Raw genomic sequence first — 22,223 nt, forward strand, 5'->3', positions numbered from 1 at the left:
CATGCGTGTTAGTACTCACACAGGTTAGGCACGCATACATTCATCGTCGCAAAAGTCACTCTGCAGGATATTTTCTTTTGTTCCAGAGAGTCTAACAACGAGGAGTAAACAATTAAATTATTTTTTGTCTCTCGATCAAACAACCCTTTTAGCAAAAAATCGGCGTTCAATCAACACGAACGAAACAAGCATATTTCGATTAAAGATTAACACAAAGAGAATAAGCTCTGTTAAATAAAACAGTCCGATGAACAGACCAAAACGTGTGTCTGAAATAATCCCCCTATGCGTATATTACAAAAACCTTTTGTGTAATTCAATATTTCAGTCGGCTCTCATTTCAATGAGATGAAAATCCTTTTTCAATGTACCCCCACGTTCGGAGCGAATGCGTGCCAGAACAAAAAAATGCAGCAAAATTTATCGCACCGAAGCGATTCCCAAAGGATTATTTTGAGTACCCTCAACGCTCTATTGAGTAACGGTGGTCAGCGTTCCTTTCACAATTTACCGGTATGCTGTTGTTCTACCAATTAAATAGTCGCTATAAATGAATTTACATATTCAGCTAGTTGTCCGCTCCGAGTTCGCAGGAGAATTTGTCACTGTTTTTTCAACGAATTTTTTGTCATAAAAATTGTGTTCTGATGCAAAAAAACATTGTTTGGCGATTAGTTTTGCTTGTAACGCCTATATTTGTTAGTTCATTTAACTAACTAATTTATTGTAAGCATAAAATACCAGCAATGCAATTATTGAAATAATCTATCATTATTGAAGAGACGAGTTAAAACCTCGTCATTAATAATATTTTCAATTCCAAGCTACTGAAACAAGTTAATTATTCACTATAATGGCAGTAGGCTCGTTGGTGCTATAAAATATTTGCGTGACTACGGCGTAGCTGCCTACGTGGCTACGGCGTAGACACGATTCATGTGTTTCTATTTTTACTTAATTAAATATTATGTTTTTGTTGTTTTCGATGCTCATGCTGTTTTGTTTAACTTTTCCGATTTTATTTACTATAAAATTGTAAGTTTCCATTATGTATTATCTCGCCTTAGTCCATAGCTATTTTTTTTATTGTTTATTGTTTGTATGGAGTTATGTTCCACTTTTCCATGCCTTATAATCATAGTGTACTTTCATTAAACTTATCATCACAGTGTATTTTTTTTCAAATTCAACAATAAAAATGATTCTCGTACTATCGGCTCGAAGTTTTGCTTTGTGGCTACAGGTGGTGAATTCCCATGCGCCTCGAAGCATTGGAACTTCGGAACTCCTGTGAATAAATCAAATATGGCACGATTGTTTTAGAGCCCACAGGAATAAACCGCTTTAACAATAGTTTTTTTAACTACACAATCTTTTTTGAAATAGCTTTACAGAGGCTCAAGGTTTTAGTAGTAATTTTTAAGTAATTAGAGGAAATATTTTGAGGTTTCACACTTTTTGGACTTATTCTTTAAAATGAGTATTTATCGCCGATGACAAAACATAGGTACCAAAAACTTTTAGACTGGACCATAGGTAACGTGTACATTTTCTACAGCAGACAATAACGCGTATTGTTTTTCAGTTATACAGGTCACGATAGAAATTACAGGCAGAACCAATTAAAATTGTCATATTCTCGAAGCATTGTCTATGCAAAGTATTTCGTCACAAACTTTGGCCTTTCGCTGTAGCGTTTAACATACTTTCTTTGTCGGGGAATGAGAATAATTCTTAAACGTCGCGTCGGGAAACGGTTCTACGAAGACCTCGTGCCTTTGTAATTTATCTTGTCTCAAAGGTGCGCGATGCAGTGCACTTATGTATCTCGCTTATAGCACTTTTATGATTCACATTAGTTGCGATATCATATAAGTTGCTGTGATGTAGAGGTAACAAGAATATGCTCTTGCAGTGTGACAAAATACACATTTAAGTTTGTCAACCATACTGATGCTTTGAATGACGACAATGTAAAAAAAATACTAAGCCTTTGGTATGGGCTTCAGGAAGTAATGATAGTGACTGCTCATATTTAATTTATGTAATTGAAAAATAAGATGCACGATGTAGTGCATTATGTGCTTATATGTAGCACTTTTATAATTTAGATTCGTTGTGATATCATATAAGATGCTGTGATAGAGGGAAGAATAGTTATTCTCACGAAATGTGTCAACATAGAGGTACAATAATAGATACGCTAACGGTATGTTTGACAACCGCACTTATGCATTGCATGCTGAAATTGCAAGAAAATACTCTCACACTAGAAACCATTGGTATAAGCTTCAGGAAGTACACAAACCAAGACCTTCATACTCATATTTAGGTATCTTCAGAATAAACAAAGGTAAGCGCTTTTCACACAGAAACATCAGTTTTAAATAGTATCAAAAATATGAAGAGTTCCGCGAGTGTCCTGAGCCATCGCTCGCGACTGTAAGTAATGCACTTCTCTTGTATTTCACAAAATAGGACCTGCCGTCGCTGCCTTCACATTTTATACCGACTTACTAGACCTAAAGACATGTTTACAATAGACGAAACGAGCATGGGCTTAGCTTAAGCTGTGTAATAATTACCTGCCTGAGTTTCTGTGCGTTGCTCGGAAGAATTACTACAGTTGTGGATGGTTAGATTAGTCGGTTAAAGGCAGCCGAATGTTGAAACGCCATTCAATTTTTATGACAACTGAACATCATACCCTTGTAAATTGCTATAGCAGAAATATTTCTAAGAACTTAAAGAGAAGTAATTTATGCTGTTTAATTGCATCGTATCGAAAGAACCTCATTACTTTATGTATATTCATGAAACGTGGTCTGTACTGCGTCAATTATTTGGGTAGGCGAACATTACGGAAAATCCTGTATCATCTGTTGCGGAATAGTTCATAAAATATTCACCCTTACTCACTCACCGGTGCCTCACAAAATCAATGGGGGCTTGTGTTCTGTTTTATGTGTGAAATGACGATAATGATGATGACACACTTGATGCACGATACGTTAACGTCACTTGATTGATACCTACTCTTTACGTGAACGTGAACCTACACTAAGACATTTCAATCTTCGTAGACAGTGAACTTTGTTTGCTGCGTTCCACTTCACCTATGTAGATGCATCTTTACAAACGCGAGGTAGACACGGAATCTTTGTTGGCATGACAGTGCAAGCAAGACTTACAAGTAATGAGATATTCGTGTTTCGGCTCAGGACTCCCAGCTTTTGTCGTCTGAACTCAGCAATGTGCCGGTATACTTGTTGCTTTGTAAGGACAGGCGGCCATTCTATTTATATTCTTACTCTTACTACACGAATGCCGTTTTAGAGAACTCTTCAAGAAAACCTGTAGTCTGTTTTGGTACAACACAACATTTTGAAGAGTAAGCTGAAGATAGGTTAGTCTAATTTTTAGGTCCAAAAGAACAACTTTGATTACATAAAGATGGGTTGGTTTCAAACAGGTTCGTTACACACTATCAGTACATTCTAATCAGTAACTCATTGTTCTCTCATTCCGCATGCTACCATTAAAATAACGGGGAAACATTAATATAATAAAATTGGGACTTATTCGGGAGGGTCGCGTTCGCAGAATTGTATTATTAACTCCCACACTTATTGGAGGATAAAGGTAGACGGTAGGATCGGAAAACTCAATATTAAGAGGGAGGCAAATAGCCACCTGTCGCGTCTGCAATTTAGCCGTTTTTTAAGCCAGCTAATATTATTACCTAAGTTTGTGTGAAACGGTATTTAGGTAGCGTGCCAATCTTGTTAGTAACAAGTGTTAAGATTTTATTTAAGGAGATCAGAAAGTATTATTGGCCTCATTTGTGATTGCTGAGCAAATTGGTTTGTGTTTGTTGTATGACATTATAAGTATTTATAAAAGGATAAACTCTACAGGTAAGTAGTTTGTTTATGGAATAGTGGAGCCGTTTTTCGGCAGCTTTAGTGGATTGTTGATCAGTTAACTAGGTATCTCTTTCTACTACACTCTACTCATACTCTCTCAGTATGAGTAAGTAATTATTACTAGAAATGCGCATTGAAAATATATACTTAAAGTAAACATTACAGTTTTTGGAAATTCGAACAAAATGTGCTACCAAAACCGACGGCTAGTAATTTTGTGGGTAAATACCTACTATTTACACCGACTCATGAATAACTGTGACCTTCAGGCTGAAAGTCGAAATTGCACTTGTGCAGTGTTGTAACGTTAGCTTGTATTGTACAAAACAAATGTTGGCTATTTGTTCTGTACAATAAAACATTGTTTAACCACATTTCATAATATCGCTGTTTACTATCAAACATTGGACACAGGTCAGCTCAAAACTAATTAATAAATGGTATTTTCAAACAATGTGTTTCAAATGTACTAAATTGAATTTTGGTCAGCCTTCATACTCAGGTAACCGCAATCAAACAATTAGTGTAAATCACCCTTTCATTTTAATGAATCGTATTGTTGGATAATTTGTAGGTAGTAAATTATCCAAGAATATTATTTAAATTATTACTAATATGTATTGTAAATGAGGATGTAATTCTGTGTCTCTGTCCGTCGCGCTTTCATGCTGTACAATGATGATCTACACTTAACATAAAAGGCTGGTCGGGTGCAAAAAGTCTTCTGGACGCTATCAGATTCGTGAGGAACATAGCAGTAGCATAGCATATTCAATTAAATATCTTACAGATTGACGAATTTATTTTCATTATAACTAAAGTGTAAACGTACATACGTACGTGCCTTCTCCTTGTGAGAGGAGGCCTGTGCCCAGCAGTGGGACGATAAAAAGGCTGTTACAAAACAATACAAAAAAAAAAACGTACAAGGAATTCAACTTTTTGCCGATAACGATTCTTGAATAGTTCTGCTTAACACATAGGAAAGGCAAACTGTAAAGATGCACATTACAAATACAGGGTTAAAACTATACTAAGTATTTCAAAAATCACAACAAAGACATTTCTTTATAACACTTTCGATTATTTGCACAAAGAACTTGATACAGAAACCGTGTACTTTAAAATGCAGGAAGGTAAAATATTTTCGCATCAAATCTGTAGACATAATGACCTTTTGCAAGCTAATGTTGCGTAAACAGGAATTCATAATGCCCTCCTGCATTATTCACTAACGAAAGCTCTCGGTTCATATTTATTAACACAGTAACGTACTATGCAGTACTCATTTTACAAGTACTTTAGTATTCACACGTTTAGGGTATATTTTTGTAACGTTATGAATCTTTGGTATATAGTTATTTGTTTGGTATGTAGTTATATCGTCCCTTTGATGGCTAGACGTGAAAAGCAAGCAAACAATATTGTTGGGTTACTTGTTTTCGGCATTCATTTAAGACTAAGAATCACCGGCATTAGCGAATTAATTAAGTGGCTAGCTATTTATGAAACTCTTTCTACCTTGAACGACCCCACACTTATAATGCCTCGGATCTTTGGGAAAGCCTCTTTACCGTTATACAATATTACTATAACGTCATACTATAATTATTTACTAAATATTCGTTCGGTAAGTCAAAGGATATTTAGACAGAACTACAAAGGGAAATTCAAAATATATATAAAGTTTGCATAAACCTAGAGTGGCAAGAGGTTTACTCCGCCACACCGACAGCCCTCCAAATGAGAGATATTTGAGAAGCACTCCTGAGCTCACTGGAGCAATAGCTACTCAAATAATATGTTTATGTCTTGACGACTTATGGATTGTTAGGAAAATTGCTATTTGTGGCGGGAAGACATTTAGTATTTCCGCGTAGTGTTTATTTTAGAATACGATTGATTGATTAGTAAGCATGCAATGGTTCGTTTACTTATAGTTTTTCGTGGGATTTATTGGGAAAGGTTAGACTATGTCTCCACTTAGATTTCCTCCGGTCGGGTCTATAGCTGAGACTGAAACGAGTTAATAACGAATGGGTGTAAGTGTTTCTTTCCATCACGTGGGGTGATGTGCCGTCATGTGAGAATCATTTGTCTTAGGTGAAAAAGTGATAAGTAGGCTAGAAAGAAAGGAAAAATATTTATTGACACAACACAAGACACATACACATAAAAATAAAAAATATAAAAGTAAAATAAGGTTGCGCCAAATAGGTCCAGTTCCTCATTATGCCAGACAGCTAGTGCCTGACACTGGTTTTCAACTGGTCCTATGCAGGTGTCAATCGGCATGAAATGATTAATGCTCTAGAGAGAAAAATAATAAAACTACGAAACTAGTAAATAAAAAAAATAATAATAGGGATTAGTCACAAAAAAAGTGGAGGTAGACAAAAATTAATTCATACCGTGACGGAGGCATCGCTCAGTTTCACTCGCTCACTTTTTTTCACACAGGTGAATGTTATGGTGTTAAACATCTGTTTTCATTGTCCAGCGTGCCTCAGATCATTGCCAATACCTATTAGTGAAATAACACAAAACAATACCTACAGATACAAATAAGCAATTATAAATTGTGACTTCTGCAAACTCATCAAATACAATTTTTACACAGCTGTTACTTGCCAGCGGTCCACATTGGGTGAGTATATTTACAGTAATTTTGTATACATCTTTTCTAAAGTTTGTATGTACTTTCTAAGTACATATATCGTGGAAACCAATGGCTGATAAAAAGGCGAAGGAAAACGTCTTGAGGAAACCTGGACTATACATATAGTCTGAAATCACCAACCCGCATTGAGCAAGCGTGGTGATTAATGCTCAATCCTTCTCCGTGTGAGAGGAGGCCTGTGCCCAGCAGTGGGACGATAAAAAAGGCTGTAACAGTAACAGATGCTTTTTAAATATACATTTTATATTCAAAGCTATATTTCTTTAAAAAATCACCTAGTTGCTTGGTCCGAAAAGGCTCAAGTTCATTATTCCAGGTGCAAGCCACTCCAAGTTATTTAAATGCCTTAGAAACATTAGGTACATTAGTGTTGCTCTCAAGTGTACAAATGCATTGCATAACCGTTTCGTAGGCAGCTAGCATTAGTTCCCGAAATAATAAGCTGCTACAAGTGGGTACACAGACAACGTGCCACCACGAGGACTAAAAAAAATATTAATAATAGTAATAGTTCTAGTAGTTTCCCCATTCCTAGTCCATTAGCATCCCATCACAATAGCCCAAGTAGTTTTCATCCATAGTTAGCAATAGTTCAGCACAGAATCGGGGATTGTCCTTGGGTACATTTCTATAGTGTATACAGGGATAATCGTCGGTTTTGTGTCACCATTTCATTAAAGTTGTCTCAAAAGGGCTTCAGCGTGTTGGCTTCGGCCCCACGTTCGCCTCCCAAAAATCCGGGACTCTATAGTCCCGAGGTCTGGTAGAGACATACAAGATAGTAATATTAATACGAGTGTCCATGTTTATTTTGAAACCTGCATACAACAAACAAATTCCAAGCAGAGTAAACAATAAATCAAAGATTGGTACGATTACAAGTTTAAATGTCAACTCCTATATCTTATTCATACTAATATCACATAACTAGAGTGCAAATATGAACATGAACAGATAATTAGCCCACTTATAACTTCCACGAATCATTCCTTACATTCAAGTCTGAGTTAAATTATTCATGCATATAGGTTTAACAAGCAAGGCAGTCTAACAAGTAGAAGGATCGCGTGCATGCAGCCTAAGGTCAGAGGGAGACTAGACGGTAACTTGTTGCTCTAACGCGAACAACTTTGTCATAATGATTCTAAGATAGTTTTATTTACTTAAGAAACTTGCGCTCCGTGCTCGTTATGCAACTTAGTTGGGAATTTCAAGTGGTCAGCTTCGTGAATGACGGTGCCCACGGAGATGTAACTAAGGTACTGAGAATTACACGTGAATTCATATTCGGTGTGAGTCGTATTTTGTTTCAGACGCTGGTCCCCGTTTCACTGGTTAAGACCCGACAAAGTTTCAGTTATTCGATAGTAAATGGCTGCAAGATAAATTGCCCGCAACTCCTCATAGGTCCAGTTGAAAACCAGCGTCCTACACTAATAATGTATAATGCTGAACTGGACCTATTTGGCGCAACCTTTTGTTACTTTTATATTTTTTATTCCTATTTGTATGTATGGCTTGTGTCAATAAATATTTTTTCTTTCTTTCTGCTTTAATTTCTACTAGATAAGTTCCAGTTAGGCTATCAAAGACTTTATCAGTAACTAGTGAAACTGGCCATGAATATGTGAACTTGAAAATGTGTTAAAGTAAAAGTTTATAGTAATATCTCTTCAAGATCTCTTTTATACGAAATATTACTGAATAAAACTGAAAACTGGTAAACACACCTAATGTAAAACTTTGACTTTCAGAATGATGTATTGGCCACAAGCATTTCTGTGGGAAATCTATCCGGCGAAAGTTTTATAAAAGATTTAAATCCTCTGCCCGGTGCAGTCTGTTTCCGTCTAAAATGAACTTCAGTTTCAAATGTGCAGTTAATATTATTTTATGCATAAATTGCATGGAGTACGTCATAATGTCTATTATTTATTCTGTCTGACTAACATGCTCTACTTAGGACTCTGCTTGGTTCATAAATGAAGGTGTACTTTATATATTCCTTTGACAACGTGTATATTATCCTAGAACTACACTTAAGTACGCTATGGAAGCTGTTGTTTCCTCGGAGAACCCTTTACTAAAGCAAGCAGATAACGTCCTTTAGCGAGATAACACACTCAGGATTATTATTTACTTAATTTATTAACTTGTGGCTTACCACGGCTTCAAGGAAAAAAAGTAAGTGAACTTAGTCAACTTAGTTTATAGCAGAATAGAGGAATTTTTCCCATACCGGGATAAAATGTAGCCTGTGTTACTCGGGAATAGTTTTCCAACGGTGAAAGTATATTTCAAATCGTTTAAAAAGGTTTCCTCTTTGTTGTGTTATTTATTTAGATAAGTGTATTTATAGTACACAAATAAACGCACATCAGAGCTTAGAGTCCGCACACTGCAGAGTAAACAGTCAAAAGTTTTTTTTAAAGAAAATCTTGATTCTAATCAAAGTTTAGTCGGTCTAATACCGGCTAAATATTTGATCTTTGTAATCCACTCATCTTCATACTGAATTTTGAGTCCAAACAAACTATCGGCCGACAAAAAGTTTGCAGTATACGGGAGCTCTTAATTAGTGCGAGAATGTTTCGGGAAAGCGCCATTAATATGCAGGAACTAAACGAAGGGAACACAAAAACTTGGCCATGTGTTTACTTCAAATTTAAATTCGAATAAAGCCTGCGATGTAATTTGGGTCGCTTTCACGGACATTTTGTGCGTTGGTTTTTGTTATCGGTTTTAAATTGTTAATAGCTGTTTTCACACGATTTTCTAATTTTTCAAATTGGCGCAGTGGTTTTGGATAGGCTGCCTAGCTTTGCTAGATTAGATGGCTAGATTGCCTAACTGCAATAAATAGAAGATTAAAAGGCAGTTCAGTTTTGGAAGAGTTTGGTTCATGAGATACAGCCTGGTGACAGACGGACGGACAGAGGAGCGAAAACAATAGGGTCCCGTTTTACGCTTTGGGTACGGAACCCTAAAAATGCGTAGAGAAACAGCAAATGTTTGTCAGTTTATTATTTTGGCATTATCAAATACACTGAATGATATATCAAAATACTGTTTTAATGATGGTAAGTATTATGATTAATTATATTATAGAATTAATAAACGCTGAATAATTTAATAAAGCTTTAATCCATGGATTTTGTTTATACGTAAATAGTAGCTAAAACTCGTATTCAAATATAGTTGAATAAGGGCGTCGGGTGTACAATTCCGTGACCGCATTTTGCATTTGATCCGTTGCCTTTTCTCGGCACCTAACCTGACTCCGAAACATATTACCACTTCAATTCCTTTAGACGTTTTCCTTATAAAAATATTATGTAATGTTATCGTGACATGAATACGTGGGATATTTACTGTGGCACGGCTTTAGGATACGATAGGATTTTGGAACCTTTGGTTTTGTCATGCATGTTATCGGTAAAGCGGATAAAAAAATATTTTGCTGTATATTTAGGTAGCTACTACTTTCCTAAGTTTGTATGTATTTTCTAAGTATATCTTAGACACCAACGACTGTGTTTCGGATGGCACGTTAAACTGTAGGTCCCGGCTGTCATTGAACATCCTGGGCAGTCGTTACGGGTAGCCAGAAGCCAGTAAGTCTGACACTAGTCTAACCAAGGGGTATCGGAATGCCCAGGTAATTGGGTTGAGGGGGTCAGACAGGGCAGTCGCTCCTTGTAAAGCACTGGTACCCAGCTGCATGGGGTTAGACTGCATGCCGACCCCAACATAGTTAGGAAAGGGCTCGGAGGATGGCTGTAGGTACGTACTATAGACTCGATTTATATAATAGATGTCAAACGTGAATTCGCAAGGGGCCTGCAGTATGAATTAATCTTGCCAGATATTATTTTAATTAACAGATTCGTACTGACCTGGATTCAGGTCTCATGAGGACAACAGCTTAGGTTGGTACATTTTAGACGAAGGCTTCCTGCTAATATTATTAATGAAAGTTAGGTATTTGACTAGATACTCCCTACGATTTCCCCGTGTCTCGAGGGAACTACGTCCCGCATTCGGATAAGAAGCCGTCTTAGATCTTTCTCTTTTGTCAGTACATATTAGTATTAAGTATTTATTTACTACCTACTTTAGTTATAGCTACACTATTGAATTGGGATTTTTTTATAATGTATTATTCATGTCATGATGTATTATTAAATGACTTTTTCATCCCATTATCTCGGAAAGAGTAATTTTGCTTTTCGATATCTGAGTGCACAAGCTGTTTTTATCCTCTAGAGCGGCAAAGTGATTTGAATGTAGAACATCGTGTGCAACACTCCATTTGTGACAATCTTGAAAAGACTTTTTAAACAAATACATAAAAAAAAACTACTGCTTAAAAAATGATTCAACTAAATAAGTGATTTTTATTATTATGTTTAGATCGATTTTTAACCTAATTTTATTTTTAAACTGAGTTTTTAAATAAATAAACGTTAATAGGTACTTCTTTTTAATTTGTTACGCGCGCACCATTTTCTGTTTTTGCATTTAGTGATTTCCTTCGATGAGGTGTGATGAAAAGTTATCTGCGTGAGCTGTCGCTCAGGATTCTAATTTTTGAGTCATTCGCTTGCTCGAATTGAGCTCGCGGTTAAAAAGCAGCTTTGCAGTCTTGTATAACAAATAACTATTGTACGTGTGAAGAGGGTAAACGAGCATATAAGTGCACAATACTATCTGCAAAACTTTCATCGCTAATCAAGGGTCCAAGATATATAACATGTCCAGTCGTGTCGGATTGCCGTCCCATCGGGCTATAAGAGTGAAGGAATAGTGAGTGCACTTGTGTCTGCGCGAATGCTTGTGCACTATAATATGTCCTGGGCAGTCGGCTAATCTCCTTACATGAGCCGATAATCGACTAGGAGGACATCAATCATCATCATATAACATGTATGTAGGTAATTGCTAGCTATTAACAGTATATATTTGTTTCAGCGTTGGCCACCATGCCGCGCTGCTACATGGTGAAGAAAGGCGTGCAGCGGCACGAGGGGCCCCCGCCATGCAGCCCCACGGAGGCGAGCGTCGCGCCTCCGTGCTACAGCCCTGCCGAGCACTCCGCCCTCACAGGTATGACGTACCTCCGACCCAGTACTTTCACACCAACAGATCTACGTCGCGATGGCATCTTTTGTACATGTAGTTGTCAGTTGTTTGCTCGGCCAAGACCCGAACGATCAGAGCATTGTCGTGCGAAAAACCGCCAGTGTAAAAGCGCTGTAATTAACAGTATTTTTAAAAGGAGCATACAGCCTTGCTATTAAGTGTCTTCTACTTTTTTACTCATATGCTAGAATGTACGTGGCTAAATTCGCGGTTGGAAGCCAGTGTTTCATAAACTTTTTGCTAAACATCATGATGGTCGATGGAAGTCTGCTGTATGTATTATATAAGGCTAATTAACTTGTTGAATTTCAGTTGATTTTCTGAGTAAGAGTCAAGTATAATATTATTATGTAATGTCTAAGTTCATGTAGGTACAAGGAATATGTAACCTGGTTCTAGATTAGAAGCATTGTACTTAGGTCATGTAAGACTGACGCTGCAGGCTACATCAGTTACAAGTATGCTAGCTATGTGAAGATACTATAGTATAGATACATATGTCAGGTAGGACAATGTTACGGTTATTTATAGTATTAGGTTATATGTATGGTGATCTGTACTGCAATGATTGTAGGTATATAAGGTATATAGGAGAAAAATATAATATATATTTATTCAAATGCACATAATTGAACACTGTACAGTAGTAAGTTTATTGAGGACAGTGTTATTGATTGGGTTCGCACTTATATGATACAATTTTAATAGATCGAAACAGCAGTCACAATAAGGAAGTGAAAACGTTTTTTTGATACTTCTGTTACTAATTGAAATAACTAAGAGATGATATGGTGATAAATGTCAAAAAGTAAGTAAAATTTTATATTGTTTTCATGAAAATAAAGTTCAGAATATTCAGCCCTTTTCCCGTTCATTTCCCAGGGGAATTCAAATAAGATTAGGACGTGAAAATGATATCAGTTCCCGCTTTGTTCCACAGTTTTTTTCAGCTACCTGTAACATTCGCAACAAGTGGACTCCTATTTTATACTTACAGTTCAGATTTTATCATTTATGAATGCCAAAATAGGCTACGTTCCAGGGCAGGCAAGTATCAATGCAACTTTTCTTAGTTTTTACGTATTTTCAAAGAGTATATTTTAGACACCAGTAGCGGATTAAAGGTGAAGGAAAACATCTCGAAGACACCTGGACTGTAGAGTATGAAATCATTAACCAAACCCAATCCTTCTCTGTGTGAGAAGAAGCCTGTGCACAGCAGTGGCTGATAAAGGCTAATGATGATGAGTCTGCATTCTGATTTATGCTTTAAAAATACTATGAGCAAAACTTGGCGAAAATGTTGAAAGTTGCGTTATGCTGATGAGAACACAATCCTCGTAGATAGGAAAACTACAACGTTCGAACTGATTGAAAGACAAAGAAAATTTTCACCGAGTTGGGACTTAAAATCCGTCATGGGAAAAGTTTTGCTGCGGAATCTAAGTGGAATGCATAAAGCGATTTCAAGTCATAAATGTATTAAAAAAATATCAGTCGGTTTTCGTTTTAGCGCTAAGGATTCTTAAAAGGAAAATTTTAATGTGCTGAAGATTTTTATTACTACCTCTAGATCTACTAATCTAAGGAAAGCAAGGTAGTGGTTAATCTACAATAAACGCCTAAGTATATACCTATAAAATTCCATCTAACACTAATAATTGAACTTCAACGCAACTCTTTAAAATTCGCGCGTGGAAATAGACCGGGTGTCGGCTACAAGTAACTACTATAATTATAGTTGGAGAGTCTAAAGGACGAAGTCTCAACAATGAGGAAGGAATTCGCTGATTTAAAATCATCACTTAGTAAGCAATTTGATGAGATTATAAATAAACTAGAAGATAAGTTAAGGGTAATGGAGCAACGTGTTGTTAAGGTGGAGTGTATAAAAGAAGACGTGGAGAAGCTTCAAGAACGTTTGATGAAACTGGAGGACGAATCCGAGGACAGAGACCAGTGGTCACGAATGAATAATATAGAAATAAAAGGAATAACGCAGCAAAACAATGAAAATCTGTTGGAGATAGTCGTAAAAATTGGCTCAAAAATTAACTACCCAATCTCAAAAACCCAAATAAATTTTGTATCAAGAGTACCAACACGCGAGAAGGACCGTACTAAACCAATAATAGTTTGTTTCTGTAACCGATACGTAAAGGAGGACTTCATTGCCGCCGCTAGACTGGAGGCCAAAACGTCTCCTTTGACAAACAGTGTCTTTGGATTATCCGGTACAAAAAGGTATACATTAACGACCATCTTACCATTAAAAATAAATTGTTACTGTCCCAAACCAAGAAGTCGGCTGCTGCAGCAAATTTTCAATATGTGTGGATAAAACACGCGAAAATACATGCACGAAAAACGGAGACAAGTCCAGTTATTATTATAAAATCAGAAAAGGATTTAACAAAAATAGTGTAATTTACTTAAATAATACTCCTCAGTTTGAGAGCCGTAGATCACTGAGTCCAGCTTGCGTTTTCCTGATACTCATGTGTCCATGCTCATTGTGTTCAAATAAGCTTTATAAAAATATTTTAGTCGTTAGTATTGTGTTACAACTTGTTAATGACCTTAAGTACATAAAATTTGAGCTTTATTTTCAATACATCATTATGTGGCTTATTACTAATCACTTAACATTGCTAGCGCTTGGATACCGGTTGTCTTCTGTCTCCATTGGTGACCAAATATTTACACACTTATATTGCGCCATACACTGTGTCTGGTTGTGCCTGACTACTTGTGCTCCTACCGACTTATTTATTTATAATTGTATATTAAAGAATATAATTTCGATTATTTCTAGTATTATGTTGAATAATATGGTTATTGTGAGACTCCGATATGTCCGTTAATATTTACTATCAAAATGTCCGTGGTCTGCGTACAAAAACGAACAGTCTTCTTCGTAATGTTAGTATTAATAACTATGACATTATTGTTCTCACAGAAACATGGCTTTCGGATGATATTTGTGATAGTGAAATGTTTGATAATAGGTATTTAGTGTGGCGTCGAGACCGTGACTATTCCCGTACTGTACAAAGTAGGGGTGGTGGTGTTTTAATTGCCGTAAGAAGTGACCTTACAGCTGTTGAGAGACCCGACTGGCGTAGTTCTGCTGAGGACCTTTGGATTTCATTGATTCTTAAAAGGTCAAGACCCTCGGTGACTTATTACCTTCATATTTGCACTGTTTACCTTTGTAACGAAAACCGTGGTAACACATATAATATACAGTTAAATAATTTCACAAATACCCTTAATCACGTAGTGTTATCAAACCCGAAGGATAAATTTATAATAGTGGGTGATTTCAATTTTGGCAGCTATGTGGACTGGATAAATGTAAGTACAAATAGTTTAGATCTAACCCCCATTAATATTTCCTCTCAGCAAATAAAAGACTTCTTTGATACCGTCATATTAGCTAACCTTTATCAATACAATAATATAAAAAATGTCAACAATAGGTTATTGGACTTAGTATTTTCTAATGATTCCGTTGGCGTCGCAGAATGTATTAATCCACTGGCGCTACCCGTAGACCTACATCATAAGCCGTTAATTATTAATGCAAATTTTGTAGAAATTCATAAACTGGTGGAGAAAAAAACAACCAAGTTTATATATTCAAAGGGTAATTACGAAGCTATCATAGATGACCTGGATCAAGTAAAATGGGATGAGTTATTACTGACAAAACCATTAAACGAGGCTGTGTCAACTTTTTATAACAAATTATATGAAGTTAGAGATAAATATATTCCTATTAAAACTATAGCTCAAAGTTCACATCCTCCTTGGTATAACACAGCGTTGGTCAAAATGCTTAAAGAAAAATATAAATATCACCGCAGATACAAGACATATGGAAATATATCAGACTATCATTCCTTCTCTATATTGCGTAATCGAGTAATCGAATTGGAACGGTCTTGCTTTAGTAAATATATGGACAGAATGGAGTCAGCTATTATTAAAAACCCTAAGACTTTTTGGTCTTACATTAAGAGTAAAAAGAATAACAACATTTTTCCTAACGTAATGCGGTATGGTGATGAGACGGCATCTACTGGAGAAGGCATTAGTAATTTATTCGCTACGTTTTTTTGCTCTACTTATCAAGAACCAGACCCACTAACACCCGTGGATCCTTCTGACTTCTCCACAGATGATGATTCAGCATGCATAAGCACTGTTGAAATAAGTAATTCTGAAGTTTATAGGCTACTGAAGTCCTTGGACCTATCCAAGGCTGGCGGGCCTGACCAGTTAGCTCCTATTTTTATTGTAAACTGTGCAAAGAGTATTACCATCCCAATATGCATTCTATTCGAACGATCGCTTGCGGAAGGTATAGTCCCTAATATATGGAAGTCAGCCTTTGTAACACCAATTTTTAAAAAAGGAGACAAGACAGACATTGCCAACTATCGCCCTATTTCCAAAATATGTTTGATTGCTAAAGTGCTCGAGCGGATTGTACATAATAGTGTATACACTGCATTAAAATGCAAATTTGGTGAAGAGCAGCACGGCTTCATCAGAAATCGGTCTACTACATCTAACTTAATACTTTCGCATGAATATATCACTAAAGGCATGGAGCAGCAGGGACAGGTAGATGTAATGTATACCGATTTTAGCAAGTGCTTCGATCGCATAGATCACAGGGTACTTCTGGATAAGCTAATGAGAGCCGGAATACACGGTAGTTTATACCGCTGGTTCACTTCTTATATAGAAAATCGCACTCAAGCCGTGGTGCTTCGGGGTTATAGTTCAGATTGGGTTGCTATACCTTCAGGAGTACCACAAGGATCCATTTTGGGACCTCTTCTATTCACAATATTCATTGCAGACGTTAAACTCTGCTTCAGACACTCCTATGTCCTAATGTACGCAGATGACATGAAAATACATAAAGTTGTGCGAGACCTAGAAGATGTCAAATGCCTTCAATCGGATCTTGAACGGTTTGAGGAATACTGTAAGCGTAATAGGTTACAACTTAACGTGCCCAAATGTTTTCATATAACCTTCTCTCGGCGAAAAACAATAGTAAATGCGGCATTCAAACTTTACCATCAAAATATTAATAAAGTTAGCAGCATAAGAGATTTAGGAGTAATACAAGATAGCAAGCTCTTATTTGATCAACATATAGACGTTATTGTAAAGAAAGCGGCGAAAGCGCTAGGATTCATAATTAGAAACACAGCAGACTTCCGTACTCTTAAACCTGTTAAAATCTTATACTGTTCCTTTGTACGCAGCCACCTGGAGTATGCCTCACAGGTTTGGAACCCTCAATACGGGATCTACACGTCTCGTATTGAGGGTATCCAAAAGAAATTCTTACGATATCTGGACTTCAAGGCAAAACAATGGTCTGAAAATTACACACATCGCTGTAAAAGGTATCATTTTCTTCCGCTGGAAACTAGACGTTATATTAATGACATATGTATGTTATTGAATATCGCTAATAGTACAGTTGATTGTCCTGAACTTTTAGCGAACTTATCGTTAAAAACAAACATGGGTGGACTCCGTCAGCGGCCACTGTTACAGGCACCTTTTGCAACGACAAACTACAGACGTAATAATTTTCTACTAAGGGCAGCTCGGAGCTTTAACGCAATACCACTAGATTTGAATATAGATCTGTTTTGCACAAGTGCAGGCACAGCAAGGCGTTTGCTAGCCAAATCTTTTTTCGATGCGTAAAATATTATGTTATTATGTATTGTATGCGATTGTATGCCATTGAGTCTTCAGTGTACTTATTGTATGTTAGCTTACCTATATGTGGGGGCTTGTTATTAGCAATGTGTTAAACTATTGTTACCATCTTGTCGTGTTATTAGCCTGTAAGCCTTCCTAGAATAAATAAATAAATAAATAAATAAATAAATAATTGTCTTTTAACTAATAAAACAGTGTTCACGACTGGAGCCGACGCGCGAGCTTATTATACCTCTAACTAGTTAATAGATTTAACGGCGTAGAAGCCCTGCCCTTGTCCAGACCTTGTTTATTTTCCACTGTAATATACCTAATAAGTATCTAATTACCTGTCTAGTGGTTGAAGATACTTGTTTATTTATAGACCTCTTTTGTTATAAGAAAATCTATTAACTTTATTGAAGAATATTGGTATCATATTTTTCTTTATTTCAGAGTTCTTTCTTGACTATCTCTTTATCATTTTTGGTCTTTGTCAATGCACACTATTGGTCTATCATAAAGCTAGCACCCCGTGCTATTTCCGATAACAATTTCTCACCGTTCACAAAATAGCCAGAATTCTTTCCTCACAGCAAACTATCGACCATGACCTATCCACTCGATTGAACGATCATAAACGTTTCGCATAGTACACTACATTCCGTGAAGTCAACGCGATCCGTTTGCATCGCTAGCCTATCGACGAACCAGTTAAATCGAGTTATATAACGAACGATTTCATTTTTACCGACTCCAACACCCGCTACGGAATAGCTACAAATAAGATTTAGATCAAATCGTAACAGGCTACCGTCACTTTTAAATTCATCTGGTGTCAATAAAATATTTCATAGCGATCGTCCAATAAAATATGATTTAATCTGTGAGGTTCAGAGTATTATTGGTATAGCTTTTCTGAGTGGAAATAAGAAAAACGCTCGTGTTAAAATTAGAGGTTGCATGAACCTTAAGCCATTGTGTTGTTGCTAATTTATCAGCCGTGGACCGTTCACTGCTGAACATTTTTTAAACATTCCTTTATCGACATATGTTATGTTATATCACAATAGATTCATAACGATCTAGAAATAACTTGAAGTTTACTGCTATTGTCTCAAGTGCATTTCACTCTCAGTTGAGAACTAGGTAAGTATGTCGAAAGGAATTGCGTCTCGATATTAAGTTTCTGTCGCCTAGTTTCTACCTGTGTCTACTGTGACACGGACTGAGTATTGTTTTCAGACTTGCTGTGCGAAGTACTTACTTAACTATAGGTACCGATTGAATGTGTTATGAACTAGCTTTTTATATGCATAGTTTTATTTTAAGTGGCTTTCATTTTATAAACCAATAAAGATATTGTGTTTTAGCTTATATTTTGGTGCCGTAAAAGCGCATAAAGCTCATTGGCAAATATCAGAATTTTTGTACCGGTATTTATGTCATATTGTTCGATACGTTTTGTGAGTATGTGCGATGGTATTTAAAATAAATACAAAATATTTTAGAACAACTCAAAAATGTTTAAATGATACGTATAGTCATCAAAAAAAGGAAAGAGAAAACGGATTTTTTTGCATCTGAGATGCAACAGTGTCGGCGACGTGGCAAAATACGGGACAACATTATTGTCTGACGGTTTTTATGTTTTTATACTTACAAAGAAACGCTTCCATTAACCATTGTAAAGAAAACTACAAAATTTATTTATTTATTCGATAATGAATATACGATCCATACTTTACTATGCAATATAGCCATTGACTAAAATGTCAGACTGTATATTACCTATAGCATAGTTTACTTGCATCTAGGGCTGCCATCCGTCCGGGTTTCCCCGGATTTGTCCTCGTTTGGAGGCTGTCCGTGGGCCGTCCGGGCGGGGTTTCAAGAAGTGTCCGGGGAAAACCCGGACACTTTTCATGCAAGGAAGCACCTCATTGAATTTAAGTATATGTTAATAGTAAATGGATTACAAATTAGGTATTATTTTGATTAAAAAAATCATACTCGTTCGGGGAAAATTACGCTGACCGGGTTTTTTTTTAAATGTTTGTCCGGGTTTGGCGAAATTCGAGATGGCAGCCCTACTTGCATCGAAACTTGATGTAATTGACATAAAACAGCTAATCCCCTATACAGTCCGTGCTGAGGAATGTTTGGGGGCCAACATTAACTTTTTAAGGTAGTTACGGTATTCCTATGGTATCATTATAGCGCCAACTACAGACTTGCCGAACCAGTTGTGCAATTTGCCAAAATAGGAACCAAAGTTTGACAGTCAGAGAAGTCGGTACGTAGCAGGATTAGTTAGACAAAAGTTAAACAGTGTTTTAGAACCAGCATGGAAATAGGGATGAAAAGTCATAGTTGAAAAAGGAATAACCTATAATTTTATACAAGATATAATAATTTAAAAAAAGGCCAAATTGGCCATACTTAGCCTTAGTATTTAATAGCATTAGCGTTTTTTGGTAGAATTATATTACGGTTATAGTATATCTATCTAACATAACATCTACACATAGTTTAGTATTTGTTTGCATGGCTCTACAGAATTCATTGTTGCAAGAAGTGTATGTCGTTCTAAAAATACATAATTTTGCTCATTCTGTTCAGCAAAGTTGGATTTAAAGTATAACGTTTTACATCAGTTTTGCTTCAGGAATGTTTCTATACAGTTGTCGCTTACAGCAAATTTGTTTTAAATATTTCGCCTTTATAAACTTGGAAAGTTTTCGAAACATTTTTTAATATTTATCATTCTATAACTTAATGGTATTAAGTAACTATTTAGTTGCGACAGTTTTGTAAAGGACGTCGAAGTGGTAAAGGAAATCTTTCGGTAATATTCATTAAGACTTTTTATAGATGCGTTCTTAGTTTTCTTTTCCCTACATATTTGTTTAAATGCACGATTAATATACATCGCTATTGGAAAATATACCAGTACAATTAGTTTCGGTCAATTTAACGACTCTTAAAACATACTCCGAAAAGTTTAATATACCTATGTGTCCACACACGACATGTACCGGGAAAGCGCGACACTATTGCGAATTCCAAGGATATTACGTTGGAATCGACAGGTGTGAGAACTCCCACCAATATTCGCTAAATTTTATGAAGACGCAAGCGATTTGAAGGTGTCCCAAACTTAATGCAATGTCTATTCTGTATAATAATGTTGTGCCTCGAATCTGATATCTGTCACTAGAACAAAAAACTGACTATTTTTTACAAATCATTATCCATGTAAAATCTGTTTTTTTAATGTTTTTCTAAGTAAAACTGTTAATTTGTTATTTCAACTTTTTACAATACATGAGTGAAAAACAAAAAAAAAAAATTGCAATTAACAGCACCCACAAGTTTAAGCACATCAAGAATTAATACAATTCACTTAAAGTTTTTCACCACTATACAGAATCTAGAAACAATCTAGAGCTGCAATCAATAATCGCGTGAAAAATTTCCCGATACCTTTTGCATTAAAAAAAAGGCGGTAAATGGATGCGACACACTTAGGCTCCGTCGATGGTTAGCGGTGGCAGCATAAAACGACCAACAAGGACCTGCTAAGTGCATTTAAAAAGGTAACGAGAACAGGTCCGAAGTGGTGTCTCCTTTTTATTCTGTTATGGTTGAACGTTTTCCTATCCACTGGGTTTTTTGGCGTTCAAAAAAGTGAATGCATTTTCGTTTTAGAAAACTACCGCCGTCTATCCGGTGTGAGGTTTATTCAGTAAACTTTTGCTGTAAAATTTTGTTTGTTGCTTTACTTAGAATTTTGGTTTTTATTAACAAATGTTGTTATTTATTAACAAATCTTTTTCAAATAGTGGCAGAAAAGGGCATACAACTATTCGTAATTAATTAACAAGTAGCTAAATATACCTAAATAATATACTGTTATTGACAAAAGGTCTTCATCATATTATATGAATGGTAATAGGACTAATTTAAGAGCAAATAAGTACCAAGGAACCACCTGTAACCCACGACGAAATAGCCGCCCCTCAATTTGTCTTATATCAGAAATTAGGCATTGAAAGAGAAAAAAGAGAAACAATTCACCGAGTGCCGAATACGGGACCGCCATTTTTCGTTCCTATGAGTGTACTTGGCGAGTTGCCAGAAATAAGAGCAGGGAAAAATAAAAGATACGTAGACGGGTATTATATTTTGTAGCAACTAAACGCGATTTTATTATTTGTTTTGTGGGACATAGGTATGATTATAAAAAACCTTAATATTGTTTTATTTCATTTGTTTCCATGTAATTGGTTTCCAAAGATGTTAATGTTAATTTGTTATCAACTTCATTTTGCTACATGTATCCCTAATTTAATTTAGGGTATGTGCATTAAATTGATACTACGGGCTACTTTTTGAGTATCCATTTTAGGATTCAAGAGGTATCTTCCCGTAAATTTCCAGGATGACGAGCCGTAAAAAAGGCCTAGCGAGATAACCATATAGTGTTAAGTTTAAAATGTATTAACCTCATTGTTACATCGATCGCCATTAACCGAGACAAATCTTACTAAACTGATTACTGACTGGCGCAATCCATTATATTTGGCCGATCCGATCATATAACGTCTAAAAAATACTATATGTATAGTATACATACAAGATACACGCAGAAATCAACTCTGCCTGGCAATCGGGCCAAAAAACAATAACCTGAAATATATTCCGCAATAAAACTCACCGTGTAAATAAATTAA

The 22,223-nt window shown here is 36.1% G+C and overlaps 1 protein-coding gene across 1 annotated transcript in view; it reads left to right on the forward strand.

Moving 5' to 3' along the window:
- Positions 1 to 22,223, forward strand: part of LOC124644756 (protein snail homolog Sna-like) — a 67,128-nt gene that overhangs the window by 24,555 nt on the left and 20,350 nt on the right. The window contains exon 2 of the mRNA XM_047184277.1: positions 11,578 to 11,712. Coding sequence (XP_047040233.1) covers positions 11,589 to 11,712 — 124 coding nt within the window. The 5' untranslated portion in view covers positions 11,578 to 11,588. The remainder of the gene's footprint in view (positions 1 to 11,577; positions 11,713 to 22,223) is intronic.

Source organism: Helicoverpa zea, chromosome 31 (assembly GCF_022581195.2).
Source record: "Helicoverpa zea isolate HzStark_Cry1AcR chromosome 31, ilHelZeax1.1, whole genome shotgun sequence".
Classification (NCBI taxonomy): Eukaryota; Metazoa; Arthropoda; class Insecta; order Lepidoptera; family Noctuidae; genus Helicoverpa; species Helicoverpa zea.